The sequence below is a fragment of the Amborella trichopoda genome, chromosome 3, assembly GCF_054954075.1.
Source record: "Amborella trichopoda isolate Santa Cruz 75 chromosome 3, AtrichopodaSantaCruz75HAP2 v2.0, whole genome shotgun sequence".
Lineage (NCBI taxonomy): Eukaryota > Viridiplantae > Streptophyta > Magnoliopsida > Amborellales > Amborellaceae > Amborella > Amborella trichopoda.
In genome coordinates, this window is record NC_142338.1 from 42,702,875 (window position 1) to 42,730,847 (window position 27,973).

General features: G+C 37.1%; 1 protein-coding gene across 2 annotated transcripts in view; it reads right to left on the reverse strand.

Moving 5' to 3' along the window:
* Positions 1–27,015, reverse strand: part of XEG113 (xyloglucanase 113) — a 50,969-nt gene extending 23,954 nt beyond the window's left edge. Inside the window, exons 1-6 of one of the 2 annotated variants that reach the window (XM_006878562.4) lie at positions 26,325–27,015; positions 25,107–25,433; positions 24,820–25,025; positions 16,978–17,083; positions 13,699–13,955; positions 13,297–13,432 (exon numbers count right to left, since the gene is read on the reverse strand). In XM_006878562.4, coding sequence (XP_006878624.2) covers positions 13,297–13,432; positions 13,699–13,955; positions 16,978–17,083; positions 24,820–25,025; positions 25,107–25,433; positions 26,325–26,475 — 1,183 coding nt within the window. In that variant the 5' untranslated portion in view covers positions 26,476–27,015. Of the gene's footprint in view, positions 1–13,296; positions 13,433–13,698; positions 13,956–16,977; positions 17,087–24,819; positions 25,026–25,106; positions 25,434–26,324 lie in introns of both variants that reach the window. The other variant, XM_011625631.3, reaches the window with a different exon arrangement.
* Between the last annotated feature and the right edge of the window lie 958 nt (positions 27,016–27,973).

A 27,973-nucleotide genomic window follows, 5' to 3' on the forward strand; every position in this document is an offset into this window, starting at 1 on the left:
CTGTAGATGCTAATTAACTCATCCATAACCAAAACAAAGAGACACGAGTTCAACACTGACCCTTGATGTGGGTCTATTGTCACTTAAAACTCACTTGTCTCTCCACTAGTTGTCCTTACACTAGTCAGCACTCCCATGTATCTTTCTTACCATGTATATTTCTTACCATGTCAATATATCCTCTAGAGACTCCTTTCTTTTCCAACATCCACCAAATTAATTACCCAAGAAAAACATCCACCAAATTAACTCTCTAGGAACCCTATCACATGCTAGATGCTTTGATCCTTGTTCTGATACTATGTGAAAAATGAGATATGAAGAAAGAGAGAGGGAAGGGTTGCAGATCGTTCTACACCTTTTCAAAGTGGAAGAACAATCTACTCATTTCACTTTATATTATAACTTTAGAGTACAATATCACGATATCCTTTACAAATATAATATATTACATTTATACACCTTTGCAATTATAAACTACAACATTGTCCCCACACTGCTAATGCACAACAAAATTACAATTCTGCCCCTTCGCTGCTCCTAAACATCACATCCTAACAGTGATTTGGGTTCTCTTTAGAGAGAGGGCCTGTCTTCATAAGTTATGCTCTTCGGGATTTGAGCTAAAAGGAGAGGTCTCAAACCAGTATAGTTCTTCTCTCTATGCTTGACCACAACGGTTCTGGTTCTCGCACCATAGAGAAACAGGGCTATGAAGGACGTAATATGGGCATTTTGTTAAGCAAACCTGGACTCAGTTTGGGCAGAAGATGCCGAATTCTTAGAGAGAGAACCAGAAAAAAATTTGCAGCTGATTTCTGTTGTTATATAACGGTGGAGAAAAGCACGCCCAGTTCTGTTTAAGAGAAGTTTGTAGGTGGTGATAAGTCCTGCAACAAAAAATACTACATTTTCTAATTACAGATGGCCTATTTCAATTGCCAATATCCTTTATTTGAAAGTCCTGTTTTGTTCAAACAAAGGTGAGCTACACTCCAAGAATCCATGCGGCATTGGCTGTAAATGGGCTGATACCCTTGCTCGTTCTAAGACTTGTATTTTGAGACCCCATTGCATGCCTCACAACCTTCTAGAGCTCAAGGCTATTTCTGGGAGTTATCTGCCATACAACTCAGACTTTGGTTGAAGAATGCCGAGATGGAGAATGATATGTTGGGTTTTGTGGCCTTTAAAGGCTAAGAGAGCTTGTAAACATGATATTTTATAGTGGACTATGTACTTCAATAAGAGTGTATGTGTTGACTGACGAAGGGTTGGGTAGTTTATAGCCCTCGTCATGTCCAAAACCCTTACCCCTGGGTATGTGGCACTACTAAGAAGGGTTTGCAGTGGATCATCCCTTGTTGAAATTAGAAAAATGCCCAAGTATGATATTTATAAGCCAGGAGAACTGTGTAGTCTCCTGTATTCGGTTGTAGGCTTGTGAGAGAGCAAGGGCCAAAGTCTCAACAAACTTTCACACAACATGTACATATAACAGCCGCATTATTGGTAAGCAACCTTATAGAGCGACACATAAATATGTGTATGGAGAGAACCCCGTTTGCACTGTGGTGACAAGTGCAAGACTTGGCCTTAAAAGGGAAAATTGAAATCCACATTCTAGGATCATGGTCCCACTATTTATTATTCAACTTTGACAAGCCAATCATGAGCCCCTGCAATGAAACTGTGAGTCATAGGTCTTTGTTGGGTTGGATAAGAAAATAGTTGTGGATCATATAGTTTTCTGGGGCGCGTGGAGTGCTCTTATTGTCGTTAATTTTGACCTATTACTACCAGTCCACTCTTAGTATATTTTATTTTCGTATTAAAAAAAAAATTTATTTTTTAAATATTTTTTTTAAAATTTAAAATATTATTTCTGCTGTAATTTTCATCAATAGGATATTTCTGACATTTTCAGAACTTAAAATAATACATGTGGGACTAAGGATCCAGCCCCACATGTGTGTGTGTGTGTGTGTTTTTTAAAAGGGGACCACATGCCACCCCTAGGTGGTCACATCCAATTTTTTTTTTAAGTAAGTGGCACGCCACTTATTTAGGAAATAAGGGGGCAAGGCACTTATTTAGAAGTGGGGGCCCCACTTTCTTATTGTTGTTTAAAATTTAAAATTAGTTAAGATAGGAAATATCTTTAATTAATTAGATTTGGTTTCTTATCTTATAGGAGATCTAGATAATGATAGAGTTTGATGATATTTCAAACTCAAAAAGGAGTTGGATTTGGGTCAAAATCTAAAAGGGTAAGGTTTCTATTTTCCACTCAAAATCATGATGGCTGATTTGTGGGATAGATGGCTCTGATTAAATCTCTCAGCCCACAGATTGTCTAATTATTTTAAGGTCAAGCTGGAAATTGGAAAAAGGCATACTTAGATTGGAATCCTATTCAAAATAGGAAATAGATCTTGTTTTTATTTAAACAAGATTTGAACCCCCTCTCTCTACACAACAAGATCTCTCTCATGCCCCAAGTCCTCTCTCTCCATCACGCAAAGTTCTCTCTTTCCCTCATGCCAAATTTCTCTCTCTCTCTCTCTCTCTCTCTCTCTCTCTCTCTCTCTCACACACACACACACACACACACAAATTTAAAACCACATGACCCCCTGTTCTTGCCTAAGAGAGTCATGCCACCCACTCTCTTCTCTTATTTGAGGGACTTCTATCAAAGAAAATAAAAAGACAAAGATGGGACTTTCAAACCCTAAGTGAGGTTTGCTGATTTTTGAAGAAGAAGAAAGGTATTGTCAGCTAAGAAAGAAATAAACCCTCAAGCCTTACCGTAGTTTGTTTCCATAAGGTTTCTACAAACCCTAGTTGATTTTTTACCTCTCTATAACAATAGAAAAAAAAAAAGTATTGCCTACCAAGCTTCCCTATCTTAGAATTTCCAACAACACCTAAATGAGTAAAAATGTGCCATCGGCCAGGGAATCCGGTGTAGGGTATACCAAGGCCTGTGAGGGCAACTCTAGGTATATTCCTGTAAATCTTCCCAATAGTTTTGATTAATTTTTAGTATTATTACTTTTATTTTCTATAAATTTCCCGAAACATGTATTGTACTAAAAACATTCTAGCAAAGTATGTGTTACTTATGGCCATGGATGATCCCCCTACTCTCGAATATGAGCACCTGAAGACTGAAAAGGAGATTCATGAACGACTTGAGACCGATTATGCCTCATCTTCTCTCACAAGAAAAACAATGGCTATAAAACAATATTCATATTTGAAGATGAAGGAAGGAGACAAGTTAACCGAGCATATACAGCAGTTCAGAGCTTTAGTTCGTGAACTCGAGGCTGCACAAGTTAAGCCGGATAAAAACATACAAATATGCCAGTTGCTGAATTCTATGCAGAGCTCATGGGAAAGCTTCATTTCAGGCAGAGAGCATGCTGAAGTTGGACGAGATCATCACCAAACTTAAAACCGAAGAAGAAAGGAGATTGTCTTGCGATACTGCAGCCTTGAATGACTCCGTAAATCTGATAAACCTTAAACCCAACTCTGACTAATTCAAGAAGAAGAAAGGCAAAGGCAAGAATAAGAACAAAACTAATGAGAATCAAAAGGAGAATAATGGGCCTAAGAAGAAAAAGGATTTTAAGAATGCCCAGTGCTATAACTACAAGAAATTTGGGCTTATTGCGAAGTATTGTAAAACACCCAAGAATACAAATCTCAAGGGTGATATGGAGAATGCTTGTGTGGTCCTTAAGACCATGCTAGCTGACCCTAAAATGGGGTCATGGTGTTTTGACTCTGTGTCCACTGCCCATGTGTCAAACATGAATGATGGGTATAGCAATTTTAATCCTGTTGTCCCAAGGGATCAGTATATCTATATAGGTGGGAATCAAAAGACTGAAATTCTGGGTATTGGAGACTTCGTCTTTCAACTTGAGAATGGCAAAAGCATAGTCCTAAAGCAAACTCTTTATGCTCCTGAGATGAGTAAGAGTTTAATAAGGTGGAAGTGAAATATGAAAATGAATTAGTCACGAATGGTCACCTTGTAGATGGTTTCTTTTCAGTTGCAATAAAGAATTCAATTTCGTATGTCTCATGTTACAATGATAACAATGATAATGCATTTATATGGCACATGAGACTAGTGCACGTAAATCTTAAAAGGATGGAGAGATGAAAGAGAGGGATTATATAATCAAAAAAGATACCTAACCAAAGCCTGTGAATCGTGTGTTCAAGGAAAGCTGGTTAAGAAATCATTTGCAAAAGCTCGGAGAGCTACTGACATATTAGAAGTTGTCTATAATGATATTTGTGGACCTATGAATGTAGCCACTAAGGGTGCAAGAGGTACTTTATCACTTTCATTAATGATCACTCTCGTTTCGGCCATGTCTATCTGTTAAGTGAAAGTCTGAAGCCCTAGACCGGTTCAAAGAGTATAAAGCCAAGGTAGAAAACCAAACAAACCAAAAAATTAAAGTCCATAGATATGATAGAGGTGGATAATATTCCAAACGACTATTTAAAGAATTATGTACTGAGCATGGTATTATACATCAATATACTATGTCGTACACTACTCAGCAAAAATGGGGTAGCTAAGAGACGGAATGGAACCCTGATGGAAATGATGAGGAGCATGATAGGACATGTTAAACTCTACGTAAATTTTTGGGGAGAAGCTGCTTTGACAGCCAACTATATCCTTAATCGGACTCCCACAAAAGCTGTCCCACTAACTCCTCATGAGATTTTCACTGGTCGTGCTCCGTTCTTTGATCACCTCAGAGTGTGGGGATGCTCTACCCATATCCTAATACCCCATTACAATACGACAAAATTAGATCCTAAAACTGTTAAGTTCATCTTCATAGGATACCCACCGCATGGTAAGGGATACCGTTTTTATAATCCTGACATAGGGGTTGTCCTCAAGAGTTGGGACGCTCATTTCCCTGAAACTAGCCGAGTTTCACAAGATAGAAAATGACACAAGTCAAGCCTTGGATCCCGAACCACCTCGTCCTAGGAGAAGGTACTGAATTAGGAGAAAACCTGAGTTCTTTACCTACCTATGAGAATATTATGAGAGAATTGAAGAAGCATCCCTACATGAATCATGTTCCTACCAAGAAGTCATAACGTGTCATGAAAAGGCACAATGGGAATCCTAATAGCCATAATAGCCCATTTCCACTTCGAACTCCACCAGATGGATGTTAAGACTAAATTTCTGAATGGGGAGTTAGAAGAAGAAATTTATATGAGACAACCAAAGGGCTTCATAAAAAAAGAAAAGAAAACCTAGTGTGCAAACTCAATAAGTCCCCTTATGGCCGTAAGCAACCTCAAGGCAGTGGTACATTAAGTTCGAGGAGACCTTGTCATCTGCTAGTTTTACGCCTAACCAGGAGGACTACAGTATATATGTCAAGGTTAGTAGGAGTGAGTTGGTTTTCATCTCTCGACATGTTAGTTGCCAGTAGTTCGATGCGTCTCATATTGGAGACAAAAGCTTTCTTGTCACAGCATTTTGATATAAAGGATCTTGGAGAAGCATCATATGTTTTGGGAATCCAATACTCGAAACAGAATAGACAAAACTACTCAATTATCTCAACAGACATATTGTAAGAAAATTCTTAAAAGATTTGAAATGAAAAATTGCCGGCCCATATTAAGCCCCACTGATAAAAAGACAAAGCTTAACCTAACCATGTGTCCAACTACTCCAGAAGGAAAGGAAGTCATGCAGAGAATTCCATACAGAAGTGCAGTTGGGTTTTTTTATATGTCAGGGACAAGACTGGATTAATATTTTTCCATGAGTTTGATTAGCAGATTCTAGAGTAATCTAGGCATGTTGCACTCGAAGGCCATCAAAAGAGTACTGTGATATGTGAAGGGAACCATTAATCACACACTCACTTATGGAGGAGGCTCGAATATATAAAGATATTTAGATGCGGACTATCTAGGCGATCCAAATGAGATGAAGTCCACATCTATATATATCTTCACGCTTGCAGGTGGAGTGCTCAAAGAAACAAGATGTTGTTGCACTATGAACTATGGAATCAAAATATGAGGCTTGCTATCTTGCGACTAAAGAAGTAGTTCGGTTCAAGAAGTTCCTTTATCAACTCAGATCTTCTGCAACAACAAGGCAGTTATTTATGTCACAAAAGAGCCAAGGTTTCACAAGAAATCCAGGCACATAAAGCCCTGCTACTACCACATTTGCAAGAAGATCCAAGCAGGAGAGATCAGATTGAATATCTCCCAACAAAGGCTATGTTAGCAAATCCTTTGACAAAAGGATTAGTGGCAAATGCTTTTACCAAACACGTACATGGGATGGGCTTGAGAGAAATTGAGAGGGAGTGATTGTATAGCCTTTAAAGGCCTAGAAAGCTTGAAAATATGATATTTTATAGCGAAATATGCATTTCAATAGATGTATGTGTGCTAACTGACCAAGGGTTGGGCGGTTTATGGCTCTGGTCATGTCCAAAACCCTTACCCCTAGGCATGTGGCACTATCGAGAAAGGTTTGCAGTGGGCCATCCATGTTGAGGACAGAGAGATGCCCAAGGATGATGTTTGTAGGACAGGAGAACTGCGTGGTCTCACGTATGCGGTTATAGGCCAGTAAAAAAAAAGGCCAAAGCCTCCACAAACTTCTGCAAGGCATGTACATGTAACAACCGCATTATTGAGAAGCAGCCCTATAGAGGGACACGTATACATGTGCATAGAGAGACCCCTTTTGCACCGTGATGACAAGTGCAAGACTTGCTATTAAAGGGGGAACTGAAATCCACATTACAGTATTATTATCCCATTGTTTAATGTCCAACTTTGACAAGCCAATCAAGAGCCCCTGCAATGAAACTATGGGTCATGGGTCTTTGTTGGATTGCATAAGAAAATAGTAGTGAATCATGATTTTCACGGGAGAATGGAGTGCCCTTATTGTTGCCAATTTTGATTAGTATCAGTCCACTCTTAGTATATTTTATTTTCTTATTAAAAATGTTTTTATAATATCTTATATCTTTTTTCAACATTTTAAAATATTATTTTTCTGTAATTTTCATCAAAATGGTATCTCTGAAATTTTTAGGACTTAAAATAACAAAAGTGGGACCAAGGATCCAGCCTCACCTGTGTGTGTGGTTTTAAGAGTGGGGACCACATGTTACCCTCAGAGGGGTATTTTTTAGGAAGTGGGGGATGCCCCACTTTCTTATTATTGTTTACAATTTAAAATTAGTTAAGATATGAAATCTTTTAATTTAAATTAGATTGGATTTCCTATCGTATGGGAGATCTACATAATAATAAAGTTTGGTAATATTTCAAATTTAAAAAAGAGTTGGATTTGCGTCAAAATCTAAAAGGATAAGGTTAATATTTTACACCTAAAATCATGACGACTGATTTGTAGGATGGATGACTCTAATTAAATCTCTCACTCCATATATTTCCTAAAGGTCAAGCTGGAAATTGGATAAGGCATAGTTAGATTGGAATCCTATTCAAAATAGGAAATAGATCTTGTTTCTATTTAAACAAGATTTGAACCACCTCTCTCTACACAACAAGATCTCTCACGCCCCAAGTCCTCTCTCTCCATCACAAAAATTTGCTCTCTCTCACGCCATATTTTTCTCTCTCCCTCTCTCTTTCTCAAATTTAAAACCATGTGACCCCCTCTTCGTGCCACAGAGAACGTCATGTTACCCTCTCTCTTCTCTTATTTGAGGGACATATATTAAAGAAAAAAAAAAAAAAAAAGTGGGACTTTCAAACCCTAAGTGAAATTTGCTGGTTTTTATGAAGAAGAGAGGTACTGCCAGCCGAGAGAGAAATAAAACCTCAAGTCTTACCCTAGTGTATTTCCTTAGGGTTTCTACAAACCCTAGTGGATTTTTTAGCTCTTTAGCACCCTTAAAAAGAAATACTGCCTACAAAGCAGTGTTTTAAAATGTGGGATGCGACCGTACGCATTGGGGGCGCCGATGCTGCTCGATGCAATCCGGATTCGGGTGCATCGCCATAATGCATTCAATAAATATAAAAAAAATTCTAAAAAATCTAAAAAAATAGGTTAATACTTATTAAAAAATATAGAGGTGATATATGTGATAGTAAGTATTTAGTTTATTCATTAGCTCAAAAAGTATTAGCTATCGGAGTTCTGTATCCAATATCCCCTAATAGAAACTAGAAACTTGAAACTCGCTTCATAAAATATTTAACAATCAACAACATAAGCATAAATTTGCAACCACAAACTTAAAGTTACAAAATACTATAGACTAAAGGTCTATGAAGTTTAAAGAGGTCAAAAGTCAAGCTCAAGAAGAGTCAATACAATCATCATCATTTCTCAAATCTTGAGAGTGAGATTCTAAATTTCAATTTTTCAAAACCTAAACCCTCAATTTGTTGTCAGAAGTTCGCCTAAACTTCCTCAAATCAACATCCAGAAGATATAAATCAACAACCAAGCATCAACCAATACACAAATCAAAGAACTTCACAAAATAAAATTTCCGCCAATTTTAGTTTTTTTTTATTTATTCAATCCAAAAAAAGCAACGGATGTGGCTGAAAAATGATGTTTGGGGGGTTTAAAGCCCCCAAACCCTTTCCCCCTTTTTTTGGGGGTAAAAAGTCCTAAATACCCATGCTCGAAGGGTTTACTTTCGTAAAAATTGGCGTACCGTATATGCGGGATTATGCGCCCTATGTGGGATGCAGCCACATATGAGGAGAGATGCGGAGCTTATGCAGGCACATCTCTCCATAGCACATATGCGGGCGCATCTCTCTAGAGTACATATGCAAGCATTTTCCATGCACTAACTAGCACATAACACCTGATGCGACCGCATTTTAAAACACTGCTACAAAGCCTCCTATCTTAGAATTTTCAGCAACATCTAAAGGAGTAAAAGTGCGCCATCGGTAAAGGAATCAGGTGTGGGGTGTACCAAGACTTGTGAGGATAACTCTAGATATCTTCCAGTAAGTCTTCCCAATAGTTTTGATTAATTTTCCGCATTATTTCTTATTTTTTGTGAATTTTCAGGAACATGTATTGTACTAAAAAGTATGTGGAGAGATGCGGCGCATAGGCAAGCGCATCTCTCTAGAGCACATATGTGAGCATTTTCGATGCACTATCCAGCGTATAACGCCTGATGCGGCTGCATATGCGTGATGCGGCCACATTTTAAAACACTGCTACAAAGTTCCATATCTCAGAATTTCCGCAACATCTAAAGGAGTAAAAATGCGTTATCAGTCAAGGAATCAGGTGCGGGGTGTACCAAAACTTGTGAGGGTAACTCCAGGCATCTTTCAGTAAGTCTTCCCGGTAGTTTTGATTAATTTTCAGCATTATTTCTTATTTTCTGTGAATTTTCAAGAACACGTGTTGTACTAAAAATTATAGTGGAAATTTGTTTAAAGCTCCTGGATAGTTTCCATTGCTTTTGGCAATGAAAATAAAGATCTTAGGTTGTATCTAGGGTATTATCTTTTATTTACAATAATATTTAGTGGCCTTTGTAAGTAGAATTCAGGTATATTAAATAAAAGAAAAATAATTTTTAAAAAATTTAATACCTTGAGTTCCACATAGCCACTTCTTTCATGATTTGGGGCCTAGCCCTAGAACATGTCATGCTGTAGATCAAGGTGTTTCTATCTCTACTTCGTCTTCTTGTTGCTTTTGGGGATATCGTCTCTCTAGAGTTCCCACCACCAAGGAAGGGGGGAAAGAGAGAGAGAGAGAGAGAGAGAGAGAGGGGGCAGTTATTTTCTGGCAGAGTCACAGTGGTTTGGGCTTGAAGCTGGTTTCAGCGGGATTGTATACTATGAGACCATTTAGTTTTAGTACAAGGAGGTCACAGTCACTTTTAATAATTGGATGGGAAATTCAATAGATGAAAATGTGTCAATATTCGAGAAATTTTATTTCGAATGTTGTACCCAAACAATGACACATCCTCAACCACCCGATTTCAATTTAAAAATCAATGATGATTGTGACCTCCTTATATCAAAAGTAAATGGTCTCACTGTATGCATTTCCGGTTTCAGTAGCCTTGTAGCTTTGATAGTTCCACCTACAACAAGCTTCACAAAAAACTGTTGCCCAAAAAACCAAGCCCATTCTTATCCAAAAGTGACCATTTCTTTTTTAGGAGATTTAGAACTGCTAAAAAGTCTTGGTTCTTCAAAAGAGAAAACTCTACCAACTTTCTGAAACAAGTCTCAAGCTTTTTTGGTGAGATTTTGATGCTGAGGTCACCGAAAACTAGTCTCGGGTTTTCCTAGGGAGATTTTGTCTATAAGGTTGGAGGGACATTGAAGAGAGAGAGAGAGAGAGAGAGAGAGAGCTCTTTGCTCAAAATGGTAAGTTATTCTAAGTAAACTAAGCAACAGCTTTTTAAAAAGATCAAGTAATATGGAAAACTAACTCAAAGTCAACCTTAAATATAAAAGACACTGCCAAACAACAAATAATTTAATACTCATGAGTATTTCTATCCTAAGAGTGAATAATCAGTGATAATAGGCACATCCAAACATGCACTTGAAAGGATGAGATGAAATTTTGTAAACGTTCTAAAAAACGTCATTAATTTCTCTGCAAAAGAGTATCAACGATTAGAATCTGCACTCGTCACATCTTATTACTGCACCTGGTTATAATGGTATTAGAGATGTGTCAAACTTAGGCTCCAATATCGATCATCATGGAACAAGTTCATTTGGACCATTTATCAATTTGCGGTCATTTGGATCTTCTATCAGTTTGCATAGCAGAGGTTATTAGTTTTGCTCTTAGTTGAAATATTAGGTCATACCCCTCGCTGGTAGGGTAATTGCACACACTTCTCACAATGAAGAAGTTATATGGGCCAAATATTGGAACACTCCGAAATTTGAAGACTCAATTCTCTGATTTTCGGGATGGGTTTTTACCAGGCCTCAACCAATTAAAAAAATGCCTAGTGTGAGACATGGCTGATCAATATAAAGATCATAGCTTCTGGTCTATTAATACCCGATAGTAACACAAAAAGTTCTGGTTGAGCAACCTTTTTTTATGTTTTAATCCAACATTTACTCCGATGCTTTATACCGTATTAGCTTTATCACACCAGTCATACATGTAAGCTCCATCAAATATATTGCTGCTGCCATTTGCTGTTAATTAAAGAAGATATTCCTCAAGTTGTTGATTGAAACTTAACAGAAAATGATGGCAATGCATGGTTCCATGATATGCAAAACTGTACCCAAGAAAGCCTACATTCATAGACTGATTTCAACCTACAATCCTCTAGCGATCCATATTTGTCACAAATTAAGTGCGATTCATTCCTACTCTTTTCCTTATATCTTGAATCCCGAAACTTATGGAAATAGATATTCTTGACCACACTAATAAAATCCATATATAAGTGCAGACACCCCCCTATAATCTCTAGCTAAGGGAAGTCATAGAAAACTCAAATTCTGAGTCCCAAGGACCATAGTGAGCCTAGACCCCTTAGAATTGTTCCAAAGTCACCTAGAACCTATCCTAGTACCCCAAGATTGTTATCTTAGATACCCTGGAACCTTATGAACATAGAATACTAACCCGAACACCAATTCGACACCTAGAAACAGGAAACTGAGATTCTAAAGTCGTAGCCATGTAGACCCCTAAAAAATAACTCAAATTTGACCAAATTTGGTTCCACAATATACAAGAGGTCACAAGTTTTCCAACTGTTCAAGAATCTCCTGAATCCAACTTACGGTTAGATAGTTATGACCCGAACAAAATTGTTTAGAAAAATGACAATTGGTCCTTGGCACGAGCCTCAACCACTCGCTTAGCGCGAGTTGCTGTGACTAGTGCACTTTTCAAGCTGTATTTTATCGGGCCGCGCGAGTCTCCGCAACTCTCGCAGGCCCAACAGGCCCAAAGTCGGTTCCAGGTCCTCTAGAAACTCCCTTGAGGCGGTTTTTGGACGGGATAAGCCTGAAAAATGATCAAATTACCCCTTTCCCAGTTGGATTAGGACACAAACTTTAGATCCATAAATTTCAACGATACCCCTAGGCTAGGTCTACATAAACCCCTCTTAATAATTCTAAAAAATTATCTGGAAAATCCTCAAAATTTCCCCTAGAGCCTAGAAAATCCCAGAAATTAGAAAAATACCTAGAAAATTAGGAAAAATACTTAGAAAATTAGGAAAAATCTTAGAAAACTTAGAAATATTAGGAAATTCGTCTAAAAATCCCTAGGAAAATAGGAAACCCTAGAAAATTAGGGAAATTCCTATAAAACCTTAGGCTAGAGATCCTATGCCGAAATACTCTCAAAGCTCCTGTACAAAACAAAATACTAAAAACAAGTTCTCTTAGACTCAAACCCTAAAGAGACATGCTTCAAGAACAGAGAAGGCATCAAACGATATAAATCCACCTGCGGTCTTGATACAGGCGCCAACTCTGGGTTTCTCAGGTATGTAATTTTCCTTTCTCCTTTTATTTATTTTATTTATTTATTTTCTCTGTTTTACTTTTATTTTTTTATTATTTCTTTGTTTCGTATTTAAGTTAGACATTTAAGTTAGAATTTTCAAGCTTTTTAATGATCTAGTAAGCGGAATCTATAACTGGCGCTACCAATAAATCTTGGAAAGGATCGGATCTGCAAGATCTGTGGTAATTCTAGATCTAGAATTTGAGCGATCCCCACTTCTCTATCGATTTACAAAATTTAACTTGTTTTGCAAGAATTTGAGTTGGTCTCACATCAGAGATTGGTGCAGATTCGCACGTAAACAATAAGCAATACTCAAAAAGATCAACTGAGTTCATGCTAAATGACCATTGCCTTACTAAATACTGATACACAAAATTTGCTTCTTAGACATGACGCAGCACAAATTCACATGACATAGCAGTTTCCGATTTGTTATACATTATTTTTCTATCATTATGAGTTTCCCACACATGCACTATTACACAAATGAAAATATATAAAAAAGCATAGTTCAACAAAATTCAGAATGTGAGACACGTTTCCAAGGGTCCAATTGTGAAACATGATATCCTGTTCAAGTAGGATCAACATAAGATGCAAAGTGCATAACACAGTCAAGCCAGAGATAAGCAACAAAATATTTTATTTAGAAAAATGCAAATTTGCAAAAACAATACGATACAAAAACTGCATTATGGTTGGCCTATGGAACTGCCTACCCGGTGTATCATAATACTCTGGTTGGTCATAGAAAAGCATAGCTTCACGTAATCGGTGGCGTTTCCCTTCAGTTCCTGCAAACTGGAAAGTGGTGTGCACTGCATATGGTTCAAGTTTCAGTTGCTGGTACATTGCCTGCCCGTGATATTCATGTCCATGTAAATATTCCAATAAATTAATGAGTTAATCAAAGTTCTAAGGAAAAAAAGTTAGTGTTATAGAATTTCAACTTCACACTAACATAAAGATGGAACTGAGAGAGATCAATAGCAGTGAGGAGTTCATGACGATACAAATGCTCCCACACTCTTTTTATCTTCTCAATGGAAACAAATGGAATGCTGAAATTGCTGCCATCATTCTTTAATTACTCAAAGCACACTCTAGTTTGTTAATTCTACCTGAACAAAGTAAGTATGTCCGCTGCAAAATATACTTGCAGGAAGTATCCCAAGTTTAAGTGTTCCATCATAAGCATACACAAGCCCACTTTCTTTGTCTACAGGTGGGCCTAAAGTTTTATGCAGAAGCTCATTGAAACCATTCTGATCCCATACGTTATCATCTGCTAGAAGCATATGTAACCATTCTTTTGCCAGCTTTTTGTTAACATCTGTAGGTCTCCAGTGGAAGATTCCAATATTGTAGGCAGCATTTACTGGAGCAGAAAGATCAAGGGCACTAAATACGTGAATGAAATACTATAAAAGAGAGGCAATAATCTACAGAGAACAACTCTCTCAAAAACAAAAATCTCTGAAAAAAAAAATAATCTACAGCGAACAATTCATAATCGTGAGCTCCAATCTATCTAAGAAATGCTATATGCAATGGAGACTTATGCAAAAGAATGACATATAGTAATAATCTATTTATCAAAAATAAATACATATTTTTCTTTATTGTATTAAACCAATCTAGTTGGTTGGCACATAAAAACTTTATTACAGAAGACCAGCTAGACAATTGTGGTAGAGCACACTATCTACAGAATAAGCCACATCATTATATTTTTAACAATTCAATCTAACTCAGCAGATATACAAAATTCTGCTCCAAACTACAATACATGCATACTTGAAAATGAGTGTTGTACATGTGTCAGGTACTTCACAAACAAATTACCAAAAAGGGCACAGTTTACAGTCATATCCAGGCATCAGAGATTCCAAATTTATGAGTTCTTTAAAGCCTCATATTTATGCATTATTTTTCGTTTTTATGACAACAAAAACTTTCTTAAAATTTAAAATAACAAACAATTAAAAGAAAAAAGAAACTAAGAGGATGACAAGGCATTACCTCAATGGCTATGAAAGCCCTTCTATACTAGGGGCTCTCCTAGGGTATCATTCAAATAACTATGCGGTCCCTCAAAAAAGAGAACCTCCCATGGACACCCTCTTTGCTTCTTTATCTATGTCATCCCAGCCCTTCAAAAAAAAAAAAATCACTAATGTCTACAAATCGAATAAACTGATCCATGGATAGAACAGTTCATTCAACTTATAGATTTCTTGATTTGAGATAGAAGAATCCCTGAGATGTCACTAGACTTTCAACATTGAATATGGTGTATGCAGAGTAGGGCCTCTTTAGGCAGCCCATGTTGTTTATTATTGTTGCAAAAGAAAAATATTTCTTTTCTTGAAGAACAGAAGAAAAGGAGGATATTTCACACACCAGATATTTAAATTCCAGGTGTAATCTAATGCTTTTCTTGAAGAACAGAAGAAAAGGAGGATATTTCACACACCAGATAGTTAAATTCCAGGTGTAATCTAATGCTTTTTGCATCTTTTTTCTTCTATTTCTCTGTCCTTTTTTTTCCCATTCACGTACTAGCTTTGTAGAAATATATTGTGCAGTAACGAAATGCGAAATACTTGATGTTCTCCTTCACTCACAAATCAACTGTGGATTTCCTAATCTTTTTAACTTTATTATTTACCATTTTTTATCATTGACTGATTTTTTTTTAATTAAGTTTCTGAGAAGTGGAATATTGGTACATGTAGGGCAAGTTATCAGGTCAGCAACTCGACCCAACGTGACCCAGATATAATTATAAAATATATAGATATAATTGCACAACATGTGAAATGGAGTATTGGGTAGGTGTTCTGGCCCTTTCCCAAGAGGTCTTGGGATCAAACTCCCTCACGTGCATATTTTACCCTTAAACTCTACCATGGCCAGTCCCGAGCCCAAATAAGAGAGAAGGGTTATGTTAGGTTGGCAGCTAGTATTAAACTTTTGCCACATTTCTACTAGAATCTTGATCCAATGTTATGTCCTCATTCTAGGGCGTTCCCTGTAAGCAACATATTGTACCAGCACCTGGATGCAGAGAGAACTAAGTAAGGGTTAGCTAGGGCCCAAGTCTCCTTGGGGTCCCAATTCCAATAGGATCCCCATGCCTCATTAGCCCATACTGCCCCTGAAAGAATACCTAAAGTTAAAAGGGTAAATCCTATACCAATAACACGATAACTCCAATGATCTAATTGCTGAGTAAGTTGTATCTCGACCCTTAACTACTAAAGAGTTGTAAATATTGGGAATCTTGCCAGGGGGAAAAGCTACATCCAGTACCGGACCAATGATTTGAGCGATACGTCCCATGCTTTTTTCGGCAAGTGTAGAAGCCCCGGAACCCTTAAACTCTACCATGGCCAGTCCCAAGCCTGAATAAGAGAGGAGAGTTATGTTAGGTTGGCAGCCAGTATTAAACTTTTGCCACAATACTACAAGAATCTTGATCCAATGTTACATGCTCATTCTAGGGCGTTCCCTGTAAGCAACATATTGTACCAGCACCTGGGTGCAGAGAGAACTAAGTAAGGGTTAGCTAGGGTATCCCCTGGAGCAATGTGCAACAATGCCCAATTGTGCTGATAAATGCGCAAAGGTTCCTAAGTCATTTTGGACGAGCACGGGTAAAGAAGCTAAAAACATTTGGGTCCTCTGGGTCCGCCAAAGGTCAAAAGCAGACTCGACTGAGCCTGGATCTACGTCTAGTCTCCCCCAAACCAACCCCTATTGCCCAGGCAGGATGTACCATTCATGTCAGGGTCGACCTGATCCATTTGCACCCCTAATTACATGGATTCAAAACATTATTCAATTTTCAGAGAAGTGGCATGTTGCTATGTTATTCCAAATATTGTTATGTCCATTTTTCTTGACACAAATATCTGCCCATTTTTTAATTTAAAAAGTAATGTGTTTGTTGTGCCATGTCTCATATCCATTCTTTGATGGTTATAGAGCCTCATTCAAGCCTTCAAGGAAAAGACTTCAGTCATTTACAATACATTCTTTAATTTCTGTTTGGACTATTGCATCGATCAATGAAAGGCGCCACTACAAGCACATGAAATGCCTTGGAGTGATGGACTCAACCACTAGACATATTACAAGCGTCCGAGTTCATCTCCCTATGCAACTGGGATATCTGAAATGCATAAATTCTTGGTATTAAATCCAATAAAAACATTAAAGAATATAACAATGGTGAAAAATGCTGCTCATGAATTTCTTCTAATTCCTGGAGGCACGATACAAGATTCAGCTTCCCTAAAAATAAAATGATATGAGTTCTGTTGGGACTTTGCTACATTGACCAGACTAAAGCAGATATACCAGAAACCAAATGCACGAGAAATCATGATTTTCACCTTGTTCCCAATCAGCCAATTTGTCATCCACAACAGTAGGAATCACTTGATCACTGGATGTCAAGATATCTGCTCCAGGAAAACGAGCAAAATATGGAAGTGGGTTCTGCTAAACAAAAAATAAGAAATGAACCATGATTCATTACCACAAAAAGGAAATGAAATGAACCGTAACCCTTCAATATGGACCAATGTTTATATATAAATCCAAAGGTTTATAACAGACATAAATTTAATGCTATTATTCATAAACCATAGCGAACTCAAATTTCTTTTTAAAATTATACTGCGGGAGAAAAGAGAATACATTAAATGCATACTCCAACAATTCTGATGTTGTCTCTTGGACAAGTTAATATATGACCTACAAATAACAGATAAATTTTAGCAGGAAACAAAAACTTTACCGGTCAACAATTTTTTTGTGGATTTTACTCATCCATAACTAACACGAACAAACTACCAAAAGAGCCCAAGAAGTCATTCCTGACCTATAGCAAGAAGCCTGACATTGAAGGTTCAATTTGGTCATATTATATTATCCAAAAGTAGACTTAGCAAAGACCGAATAGGATCAACTCGACTGATATGATGGTTATGTTTCTCTATGTTGAGAAAATTCAAATATTGTTGGATCATGATATGCATCAAATAGTCCACACTTGGGCTTGATGAGTGGATGGACTTTCACTATTTTCCATAACAATTTCAATCTATTTCAGTATTTTAATTCATTATACCATTATGATTGGGAGAAAATCAATAGAAAGTTGATCTTTTGCAAAATATTCATAATCAGTCAGTGTGGAGAAATTAAATCTAGGCAAGGTGTGCAATGTCTAGAATCTCTTGACAGTCTGGCTGGCTCTTTGTGTTGGTTTGCCAAGCAAGCAGAACTCATTATGTCCATTTGCCAACACAATGCATTTAGTTGTTTTGCAAAGCAAGCAGAATCATTTTTCAAGTTGGAAGGGTAATATTTTATGATTTGGATGCCGAATCATATCAATCAAACAAGGCTTTCTAAGCCTCTTTCCTACCCCATGTCCAATTTTAAATTGCTCTAAACACTTTCACAATTTCCCCACCATCCCTTGCATGCCGTGTCTCACACAATAACTTCATGAACTTTCCCCAATTTTCCATTTTTTCTCCCTATGCTTTCCAAGATCTCCAAACCTCTTGGCCTAATAAATGTTGGAAATATGGCCTTTCAAGGCCTAAATTCCAGTAGTCTCTCATTCAATGGAAGCGATTGAGGGATTGAAATTCGGGTGCCTTACAAAATGTGCCCAGATTCTTTTATCCCAAGTACGCATGAGGCATCAAGAGTTCACGTGTTGAGAAAGCAATTTCTCAAGGAGGTGTGAGGGTCACCCCCTAGTCAGGATTTTATAGGTTAGCCTCATGTTTAGCTGCGATTGGCCACGGCTTGGATAATCCAAACGAGAAAAATAGAAACCGAGTACTTATTGAGTATTTACCCTGTATGGAATGGTCAAGACTTATGGGACATAAGCCCGTATCCTGACACGAAACCATTCCATGGCATGTGCATTTCATTTCGTACGGGAAGCCACTCTTCCAGATACATTATCCGAGTTTGGAAGAGGCAGTGCACATATGCTTTGAGAGGACCCTTGTAACTGAGTTAGATCATGTCCCACAGGGGATAATCCATTAAGAGCCGAATGATCATAAGTTATGGCTCAACGGCTTTGATGTGGTCAAATATGTGTCCATGCTTTAGTTTGTGGAACATAGGTCCATTGGGTTGATCTGAGACTCGGCAATGGAGTACTCTGATATCTATAATTATAAGCCTGAGATCTCACTATAACATTTTTTCTATTTTTATAATGATGAGAAAAACCTAATAATTGCTCACAAATACTTTAAATATTTTTTGTGAATTTTAGAGAATTTTTTGGAATTTTTATTTGCTCAAAAATGAGGTTTTTCGAATTGTTTGGCTCAAATTCCACTTTAATCCTAACATGGTAGTGCCACGTGGCATCCGAGTGACCATAGGACTGCCACGTGGCACCCCACGCCCAACCGTAGGATCACTGCCCAACTGGGTGCTGATCCCTAGGCAGGGGGAACCAGTTTGGCATTTGGTTGTTTGTTTTATAAAGGGTTGTGTAATGGTGTCTTGTTAATTTGTTATATATGGTTATATTTTGTTATATAGTGTTATAACTTAAAGGCCCATTTTTATTACATGTTTTAATTAACTCACCCATGGGCTATGCATGGCATGTGTGAAGTTTAATTCAATTGTTTAATAATATTAAAGAGAATTTTGATTTTCAAATTTGAGTCGAAAAATATCTTCAAAATATCTTTACACACATGTGTGAAGGGGATATTATCTTTGAATTGATTGGTTTGAAATTTTAGATCTATACAGTGATTGGCTTTGATAAATTAGAATCTTCTCACATGTGTGAGCTTTACCAATTACTTCTTAGCCCATTACCCTTGGCAGTTGTCTACTCTAATATATTATTTAAAAACTAAAGGCGATTTTGTAAGAGCATATTGGATTCAGTTCAAGGACAAAATGGTAAAGTGGCATAACTTAGAGTTAGTGTGAATGATAATTGTGTGAAATCCCATCCTTTCATCCTAGTAGTTGGATGGGGATGGGTGGCTAGGTACATTAGCCTTTAATATGCCTTTGGATTAATGCATTAAGGGTGTTGATTGAATCCAAGGTTACACCCATGTAATAAAAGTACATCTTTAGATCTCAAACCCTAACTATCTCAACACTTGAACCAATTTGGAAAATTTAAGCCTCTTTTTTCTAGAGCTTTGTAAGAGAAAATTGAAGAGAGAGAGAGACCTTATGTTTTTCACAAAAGCTTTTAGAGTTCCATTGATGAATTTGGTGATCTTGATGGTAGTCCTCCTTTATTATATTTGAGTCCATGGTGTGCAGTCATCAAGGTAAACTCCATTGAACTTCTTCCTCTCAAAAGTTCATGTTCTTAGCATCTACAGTTGCTGAAGTATGAAATTTACAGAAATTTTATTGAACTTAGAATCTCCTGTTGATCATCTTTTCATCATACTTATTCATAGTGTGGTCCTTCATGAGTTGTAGCCAATATAAATGAGAATCTATGATCATGTTGGAACTATGGCCTATCAAGGCCTAAATTCCGGTAGCATCTCATTTAGTGGAAGCGATTCAGAGATTGGCATCTTACGAAATGGAGCCCAGATTCTTTTACCCCGAGTACGCATGAAGCATCGAGAGTTCACGTGTTGAGAAAGCAATTTCTCAAGGAGTGAAGGTCACCTCCTAATCAGGATTTTATAGGTTAGCCTCATGTTTAGCTGCAATCGGCCAGGGCTTGGAGAATCTAAACGAGAAAAATAGAACCTGAGTACTTATTGAGTATTCGCCCTGTATGGAATGATCAAGACTTATGGGACATCAGTCCGTATCCTAACACGAGACCATTACATGGCATGTGCATTTTCATTTCGTACGGGAAACCACTCTTCCAAATGTATTATCCAAAGATCTAGTGCACATGTGCTTTGAAAGGACCCCTGTAATTGAGTTAGATCATGTCCCACAAGGACACACCTGTAATCCATTGAGAGCTGGATGATTGGAAGTTCTGGCTCAGCGGCTTTGATATGGCCAATTATGTGTCCCTGTTTTAGACTGTGGAACATAGGTCTATTGGGTCGATCTGAGACTCGGCAGAACATCATTCGGGACTAGCCCAATGGAGTACTCCGATACCTATAGTTATTAGCCTGAGATCTCACCATACCTATAGTTCGATTTATAATGATGAGAAAACATAATAATTGCTCAAAATACTTTAAATATTTATTGTGAATTTCAAAGATTTATTTTGGAATTTTATTTGCTAAAAAAATGAGGGTTTCAAATTGTTTGACTCAAATTTCAGTTTATTCCTAACCTAGTAGTGCCATGTGGCGTCCGAGTGGCCATAAGGTTGCCACGTGGCACCCCACGCCTCACTCTAGGATCACCGTCCAGCTGGGCATTAATCCCTAGGCGGGGGACTAGATTGGCATTTAGTTGCTTGTTTTATAAAGGGTTGTGTTATGGTGTCTTGTTATTTATTGTTATATTTTGTTATATAATGTTATAACTTAAAGTCCCCCTTTTTATCACATGTCTTAATTAACTCACACATGGGTTATGCATGGCATGTGTGAAGTGATTTTAAGGTGTGTAATTGCTTCCTATTTGGATTAGACACTCTTGTGAGATTGAACCACTATTGTATAATTTGAAGGGAAAAAATTAAGTCCTTATAAGGCCCGATTGCGTGCCCCGGAACAAGGGATTCGAAACATGGCTTCCCTATTTTAATTTGGCATTCTAATTCCCTGTTTAGTTGATTTTATCCCTTAGAATTTTGTTTAGATTAGTTGCATGTTGTATTTAAGCTTTGGGACATAGTTTATGTAATTCGTGCTATAAAAGTGTAATTCACAAGCCAGCTTTTCTCTATATGTAATTGCCCCATAAGGGGTTGGTATTTGAGTTTATTTGCAGTGGTGTTACAAGGCTAGAAATTGTTGTAATTGTTATTTAAAGAATTGTAACTTATTCACTTAGCTTGGCTTTAAGCAAGTGGCTTGTCCAACGTGTCCATTTTGCCTTGTTTTTTGGTTGAAAAATTTGCACTAGTCTTTGTATCCAGTATCAGATCATGCTTAGTATCTTTTGATTATTTTACTAAAAATCCATCAAATATCTTAGTCTCAGTGTGTCACTACATTTCCAAAAGTTTTTCATCACGTTTTTACTTATGGGGGTTCATAAGCTTTGCATACAAGTTTGCTTTGATGGTCCGAGAGACCACCGTGTGTAGTTTGGTCATAACTCTCTTGATTTTGATCCGATTTGATTCAAACCTTTTACATTATGTTTTGGATGATAATATCAATGTGTTGAGAACTTAAGGAGTGATTTTAAAGTGTGCAATTGCTTCTATTTGGATTAGACACTCTTGTAAGATTAAATCACTTTTGCACGATCCGAATAGACAAAATTAAATCCTTTTAAGGCCCAATTGCATGGCTTCGGCACAAGGGGTTCGACACATGGCTTCCTGATCTTAATTTGCCATTCTAATTCCCTGATTAGTTGGTTTTATTCCCTGAAATTTTGTCTAGAGCAGCTATATGTTGTATGTAAGCTTTGGGATAGTTTATGTAATTTGTGCTATGAAAGTATAATTCATAAGCTAGTCTTGCTTCATATGTAATTGCCCCATAAGGGGTTGGTATTTGAGTCTATTTATAGTGGTTTTACAAGGCTAGAAATGGCTGTAATTGTCATTTAAAGGACTGTAACTTATTCACTTGGCTTGGTTTTAAGCAAGTGGCTTGTTGAAGGTGTCCATTTTGACTTGTTTTTCAGCTGGGAAATTTGCTCTAGTCTTTATCCCCACTCTCAATAAATCTCTCCCATATTATCTCTATTCACATTGCATTTCCTGGTTTTTTCTGTAGTTTTTACAAATATTTCATGTCACAAATCATGTCTTTTTTGACACCTTGTTTTGTGCATATGGTTATATGTATTGTCTAAAGAACTTATGCTTTTCTCAGCATTTTGAAACTCGTCCGAGTTGACTCGGATTCGACCAAGTTATTCGGCCTTGGTACCCCACAGAGGTGAGTATTGGCACCTGAACAGAAGTTTGGGCGGGTACAATATGGAATCACCCAAGTGGTATAGAACTCAGGCAGACTGAGTTCTAAAGTACTCAAACGAGTCTGTGGCACTCCCCAAGTACTGTTACTAAATAGAAAAAGGAAAAAGGAAAAAGGGGGGAAAGGGGGGGCAAAAATCAGCCGCCCTTTTTAATCTCTTTGATTTCTGCCCCCTTTCTCTCTTTTTCTTTTGTAACTGCTGCGTTTGATGATTTGGTCATAAATAGCAAAGCAAAGCCTCCTCTGCTTCAAAATACAAGATTTTGATATATTTAGAGGAACAATACATGAGAAACCCAATTTATTTTGATGCAAAAGTTTGGTTTTGGGCACGGGAATAAAAGAGCAGCAACTGCCATTGATTGTTACAAAGGTAATTTCTTTCTATACACCCACTCTAATTATATACTCTATACTTTTCTCTCTCTCCCTAGAAAGCTCTCTCTCTCTCTCTCTCTCTAGCCCAGGCTAAAAAGTTTTCTCTCTCCATATCACAGCTATCTATTGTTGTTAAGCTCAATGCCCTCCCAATAATATATCTCCTTCATTCTCTTTAAAAAACTTATCACTTTCTCTCTAAACTAGACTCTATCATTTCTCTCTTTACACACTGTCTCTATATACTCTGTCTCTTTCACTCTCTAAGAAAGTTACCTCCAAGACTCTCTCTAAACTATACAAAAACTTCTTTCCATCCATATGACCCCCATTGTTTGTTGCTAAGCTCCTCTCTCTCTACATACTCTCTCTGTTATCTCCAAAAAAAATCTCTTCTCTCTCTTCCCATTTTCTCTTCCCATTTTCTCTTTCTCCTCCAAAAACTCTCTATTTCTCCCTCTTCCCAAATTTTCTCTCTACATTCCCCTCTCTTATCCAAGAATTCTATCTGCTTTTTCTCTTCCCAAATGCTCTTTCTCCCTCTTAGCCACGTGCCCATACTATATCTCACTCTCACCACTTGCCCCACGCTTTCTTTATCACCTGGCCACGTGCCCATCCTCTCTCTCTCTCTCTCTCTCTCTCGCTCTCTCTCTCTCTCTCTCCACATACTTCATGCTCCCCCCCCTCCCCCTGGGCAGGGAAAAGTGTTTTCAAGGATTTCTTTGTTTGTACTACTCAAACGAGTCAGATCCTGAGCCCGACCTGAGTAATTTAACAATGCTTTTTCTAGCTACTTTGATTTGATTCACCATAAGGAAAGAGAAGAACGTCCATTAACATTCACCAAATCATAATGGCTACAATTGCATGTATGTGCAAGAAAACCCTAACATTAGGGATCCCAAGCAAGTCTTTAACTCATACAAGTCTATCTAAAACCTCCTCGTGGCCAAAATTTGATATTAGGAATTTAGAAGGTTTTAAAAGTAATTCATTGAAATTGCCACTAAATGGAATCGATTGTACAGAACATCATTTCACCATTATGACAACAGGTGCACTTATTATATCTACAAGCACCCCGCCAATAGCTATGACATGCTCCAACAACAATACCATCCAAATACAGATAAGAAAAAGAAAGTTGTATGACTTCAGTGTTAATGAAGGCCCCCATCTACAACAGGTGCACTTATTATATCTACAAGCACCCCGCCAATAGCTATGACATGCTCCAACAACAATACCATCCAAATGCAGATAAGAAAAAGAAAGTTGTATGACTTCAGTGTTAATGAAGGCCCCCATCTAAGGAATATATGTGTGCATGCATGAATTTATGTTTCTAAATTTCAAATAATGCATAATTATGGAATGGTAAATTCAATTTTTGTCACGTGAATAAACATTATAGAACATCATTTTCATTTCATTTGATATAGAAATCATACTTGCACAAAATCATTTTCTTATCAACTGTACTTGGTCAAAAATTAAAAATGAAGAATTATCATTAATCAAAAAAATGAAATATGAATACATCCATGTAATCCTCATAAATGCTAATAAATGCATTGGATGATCATAATTTCTTGTGTGTGTTGTGTTTATAATGAGTAGAAACCACAAATATAAATGTATTGCAAAACACCTAACCGAGCACATTCTTGACAGCATCTATAAGAAAGTGATTTGAGCTAAATTGAAATGACCAGCACCTCTCAGTGGAGAAAGGCATACCTTTAACCAAACCATGTCTGTGTCACACATCAATAGTTCATATCCAAAGGGAAGAATGGCGTTTATTAGCAAAACCTTCTCCCTTCCCATTTTGTGAAATGTCTTTGACCCCCAACCAACATCAACTGTACTCATGTTACTGCCCATATTAAAAACTGGAATGCCCCTCCAATGTAGAGCCTCTAATAGTTGAACATCCATTGCACCTATAACAAAATTTAAACCTCACATGAGAATATATAATATTCCAGCTGCATAGGGGATAAAGTTCAACTCATGATCGTTACCAACAAGAAGATTGTAAACTCCAAGATCTGTAAGGTGCTTGACCCAAGTCAGTATGAAGTCCATGAATGCATGGTTCCCAAAAGTTACAATGATGACATTGTCCTTTGCTCGATCAGCAACCATCTGTTTAGTCAGTTGAAATTCATTTAGGTCTGGCATTTTTGACCCAGCAGGGGGGGATTCCCATATGGCCTTCTCCCAAATATTTTGAAACTTTGAAGAGCTTGGTATAGTCTCAGTTCCTCTATCAGAGAAATTATCTATTGTTTCATTTCCTCCTGTTTGAGAGATATTTGACACATGCTCCACGTGTGTCACTCCAGCATCTGTTTTAGATGTTGACAATAAAAGCATTGGATATAAGCAAGCAAGAAACAAATGAAAGACAACACAGAAAGAACATTCGAGTGGAATACACCTAGCATAGTTACCACAAATGAAGGGGGAGCATAAGTCCATCAATTGCTACAGCGCTTTATAGATTAAGAAAATAAAACGACCTTATGCATTTACAGATGAAGTATAATTTCCGCAGAACGATAATGCTACAACTATCCAATAATCAGGAGTCAGTAAATTGTAATTTTACTATAGGATCTTAGAAGCCACCCAAGCCTACCATAACAAAGCACCTATCTGTTCAAATCCCCTGGGCCCGTGAACTAGGACGAACAAAAATTACAAAGTATGCATAAATTAGCTTCTTTTGAAACTAATAATTTGGACAGGAAAGAGAGACTATTGTGCATAACTTAGCTGTATTTCAGACAAATTACTTTAAAGAAGCAATGAAAAATAAGAACCATAAGTACCACCTAATACACATAAATTAGCTTCTACTTGGAAAGATGATTCAAATTAGAAACAAAAAAAAAAAAACACACCCAATAAAAGACTTGAAATCGCTTTAGCTGCTCAATTAGCTAGCTCCATAAAGAAATGATTTAAGCTAGAAACATTTGCAGAGTCCCATTATAAACTCCAAACTTACTTTACATCTACTACCAGCTTCCAACAAATAATCCAAACAAGAAACAGAGAAAACTCTATTAAAATAAGTTCAAATTGCCTAATCCACAAAGTGGAAGAACCTCTACATTAACTGAAATGCATAAATTTAAGCTGATTTGTTGACAAATAATCTAAAGCAGAGACAATCAAAAGTCTACAAGAAATCAAAACCAAATATGAAAACAAAATAACAGATCAGGAATTACCAGTAGAAGAGGGGGTACCAGACCAAATCCCTGAATAAATAGGCCTCCCAATAAACACCGTGGTGAGGAGTATAGCAGCGAGAACAGTCGCCTGGATCCCTATAAAGAGCGGCTTCATGTTAGCCAGCTCCTGGAAAGGATACCAGGCCATTGAAATTAGAGGAAACGCCTTTTACGCTGTCACGCGTGGTTAGAGAGAAGATTCACAGTCCACAAAATCATGGTAAAATAACTGCTCTTAATCATCAGAGTCTCTGATTCCCCTCTATGAATCATGCCCAATCTTTTGAACTGACTCTTAAGAGAGAAGGTTTCAATTCAATGAAAATTAGGGCAAAATTCTGTTAAAATTCATGAGCAGTTGCAAAAAAATTCCCGGCAAAGTATCTCTGATAAGAATTCAACAGCTGATCGGACAATCCTGAAAGAAGACGGCCACAGACATTGACAACTTCAAATCAAGACTCGAGAAATTTGCTCAAATTATTTAAAAATTGGTTGGAAAATTGTGGTATTTAAATAAGGCTGCTTCCTCTAAGATTCCGTGCTGCCCTCCCCATTGTCAACGATGACTGGAGCAAATTTTTTACAGTAGAATTTAGGGTTTTCTTTGTCTATAATAGTACTCCGTTTTCTTATTTTATTGTCTGAAGGGCACTCGACAGCTATTACATTTCGGCTTCTTCAGTATGCAAGACGATGGGACTGAACTGAACTGAAAGGTTCAACTGATGTAAAAATAGCCCTCGTGCGTAAATTAAGAGAAAATTGTGACCACTGGTGCATGTGCATTGAATGTATCTTTCATTCACGAAATTAATGTTTTATCGTTTAGTTGTAGCTTTCATTTACGAAATTAATGCTTTATTTTTTAGTTTTTTACTTCTAGTTTTATTTGTGTTTGTATTTGTCCTGTTTTATGTTAGGATGGGTGGCCCGCTCATTCTGTGTTTTATGTTAGGACGGGGTTTCTATGAGTCGGCAGACTCATGCTCTACTTTTAATCTAAAATTTAGGTATTCATGATATAGGTAAAGATGAATGATAAATGTGAAATAAAATAAAATTTTAAATATCTAAAATATTAATTTTTTAAAAAAAATTTATGTAAATAGGCCCATGAGTTTTTTTTTACGTTCGGCTTAAAGATGGACGTTGGTGAGTCAATGGGCTCTTGCATCAGCTTACTCACATATAACTTTTCTTACGAAAAATCATTTGGATATTTTAAATGTTTTAATTATTCGTAGAGATTTATAAGTTTCAAATTTCAATTCTCGGATGATAAATACAAAATTAAAATGAAAGATTTAAATTTTTGGGAAAGACATGAGATAGGTGTCCCACTTTCTTATACTTTTCAAGAAAGAATCTAGCAATTGGTTGCATCACTTAAAGAGATCAATTGATTGGAGATGCTTAAATATAATGATTGAGAATGGAAAGTATTGACGAGATTTTCAGAGCTTATTCTAACTAATGAACTAAAAGACCTGCTTTTTGTGGGGGCTCAACTTACATGATCTAGTAACTGTTCACTGAATCCTATTTTGTTAAGACTAAGATTGAATCTTAATTGTCACATTGTAGAATGAATTGTTTCTAGGAAAGGGGCAAGTCCTGGTGGTAGCACCCCATACTTAATTATC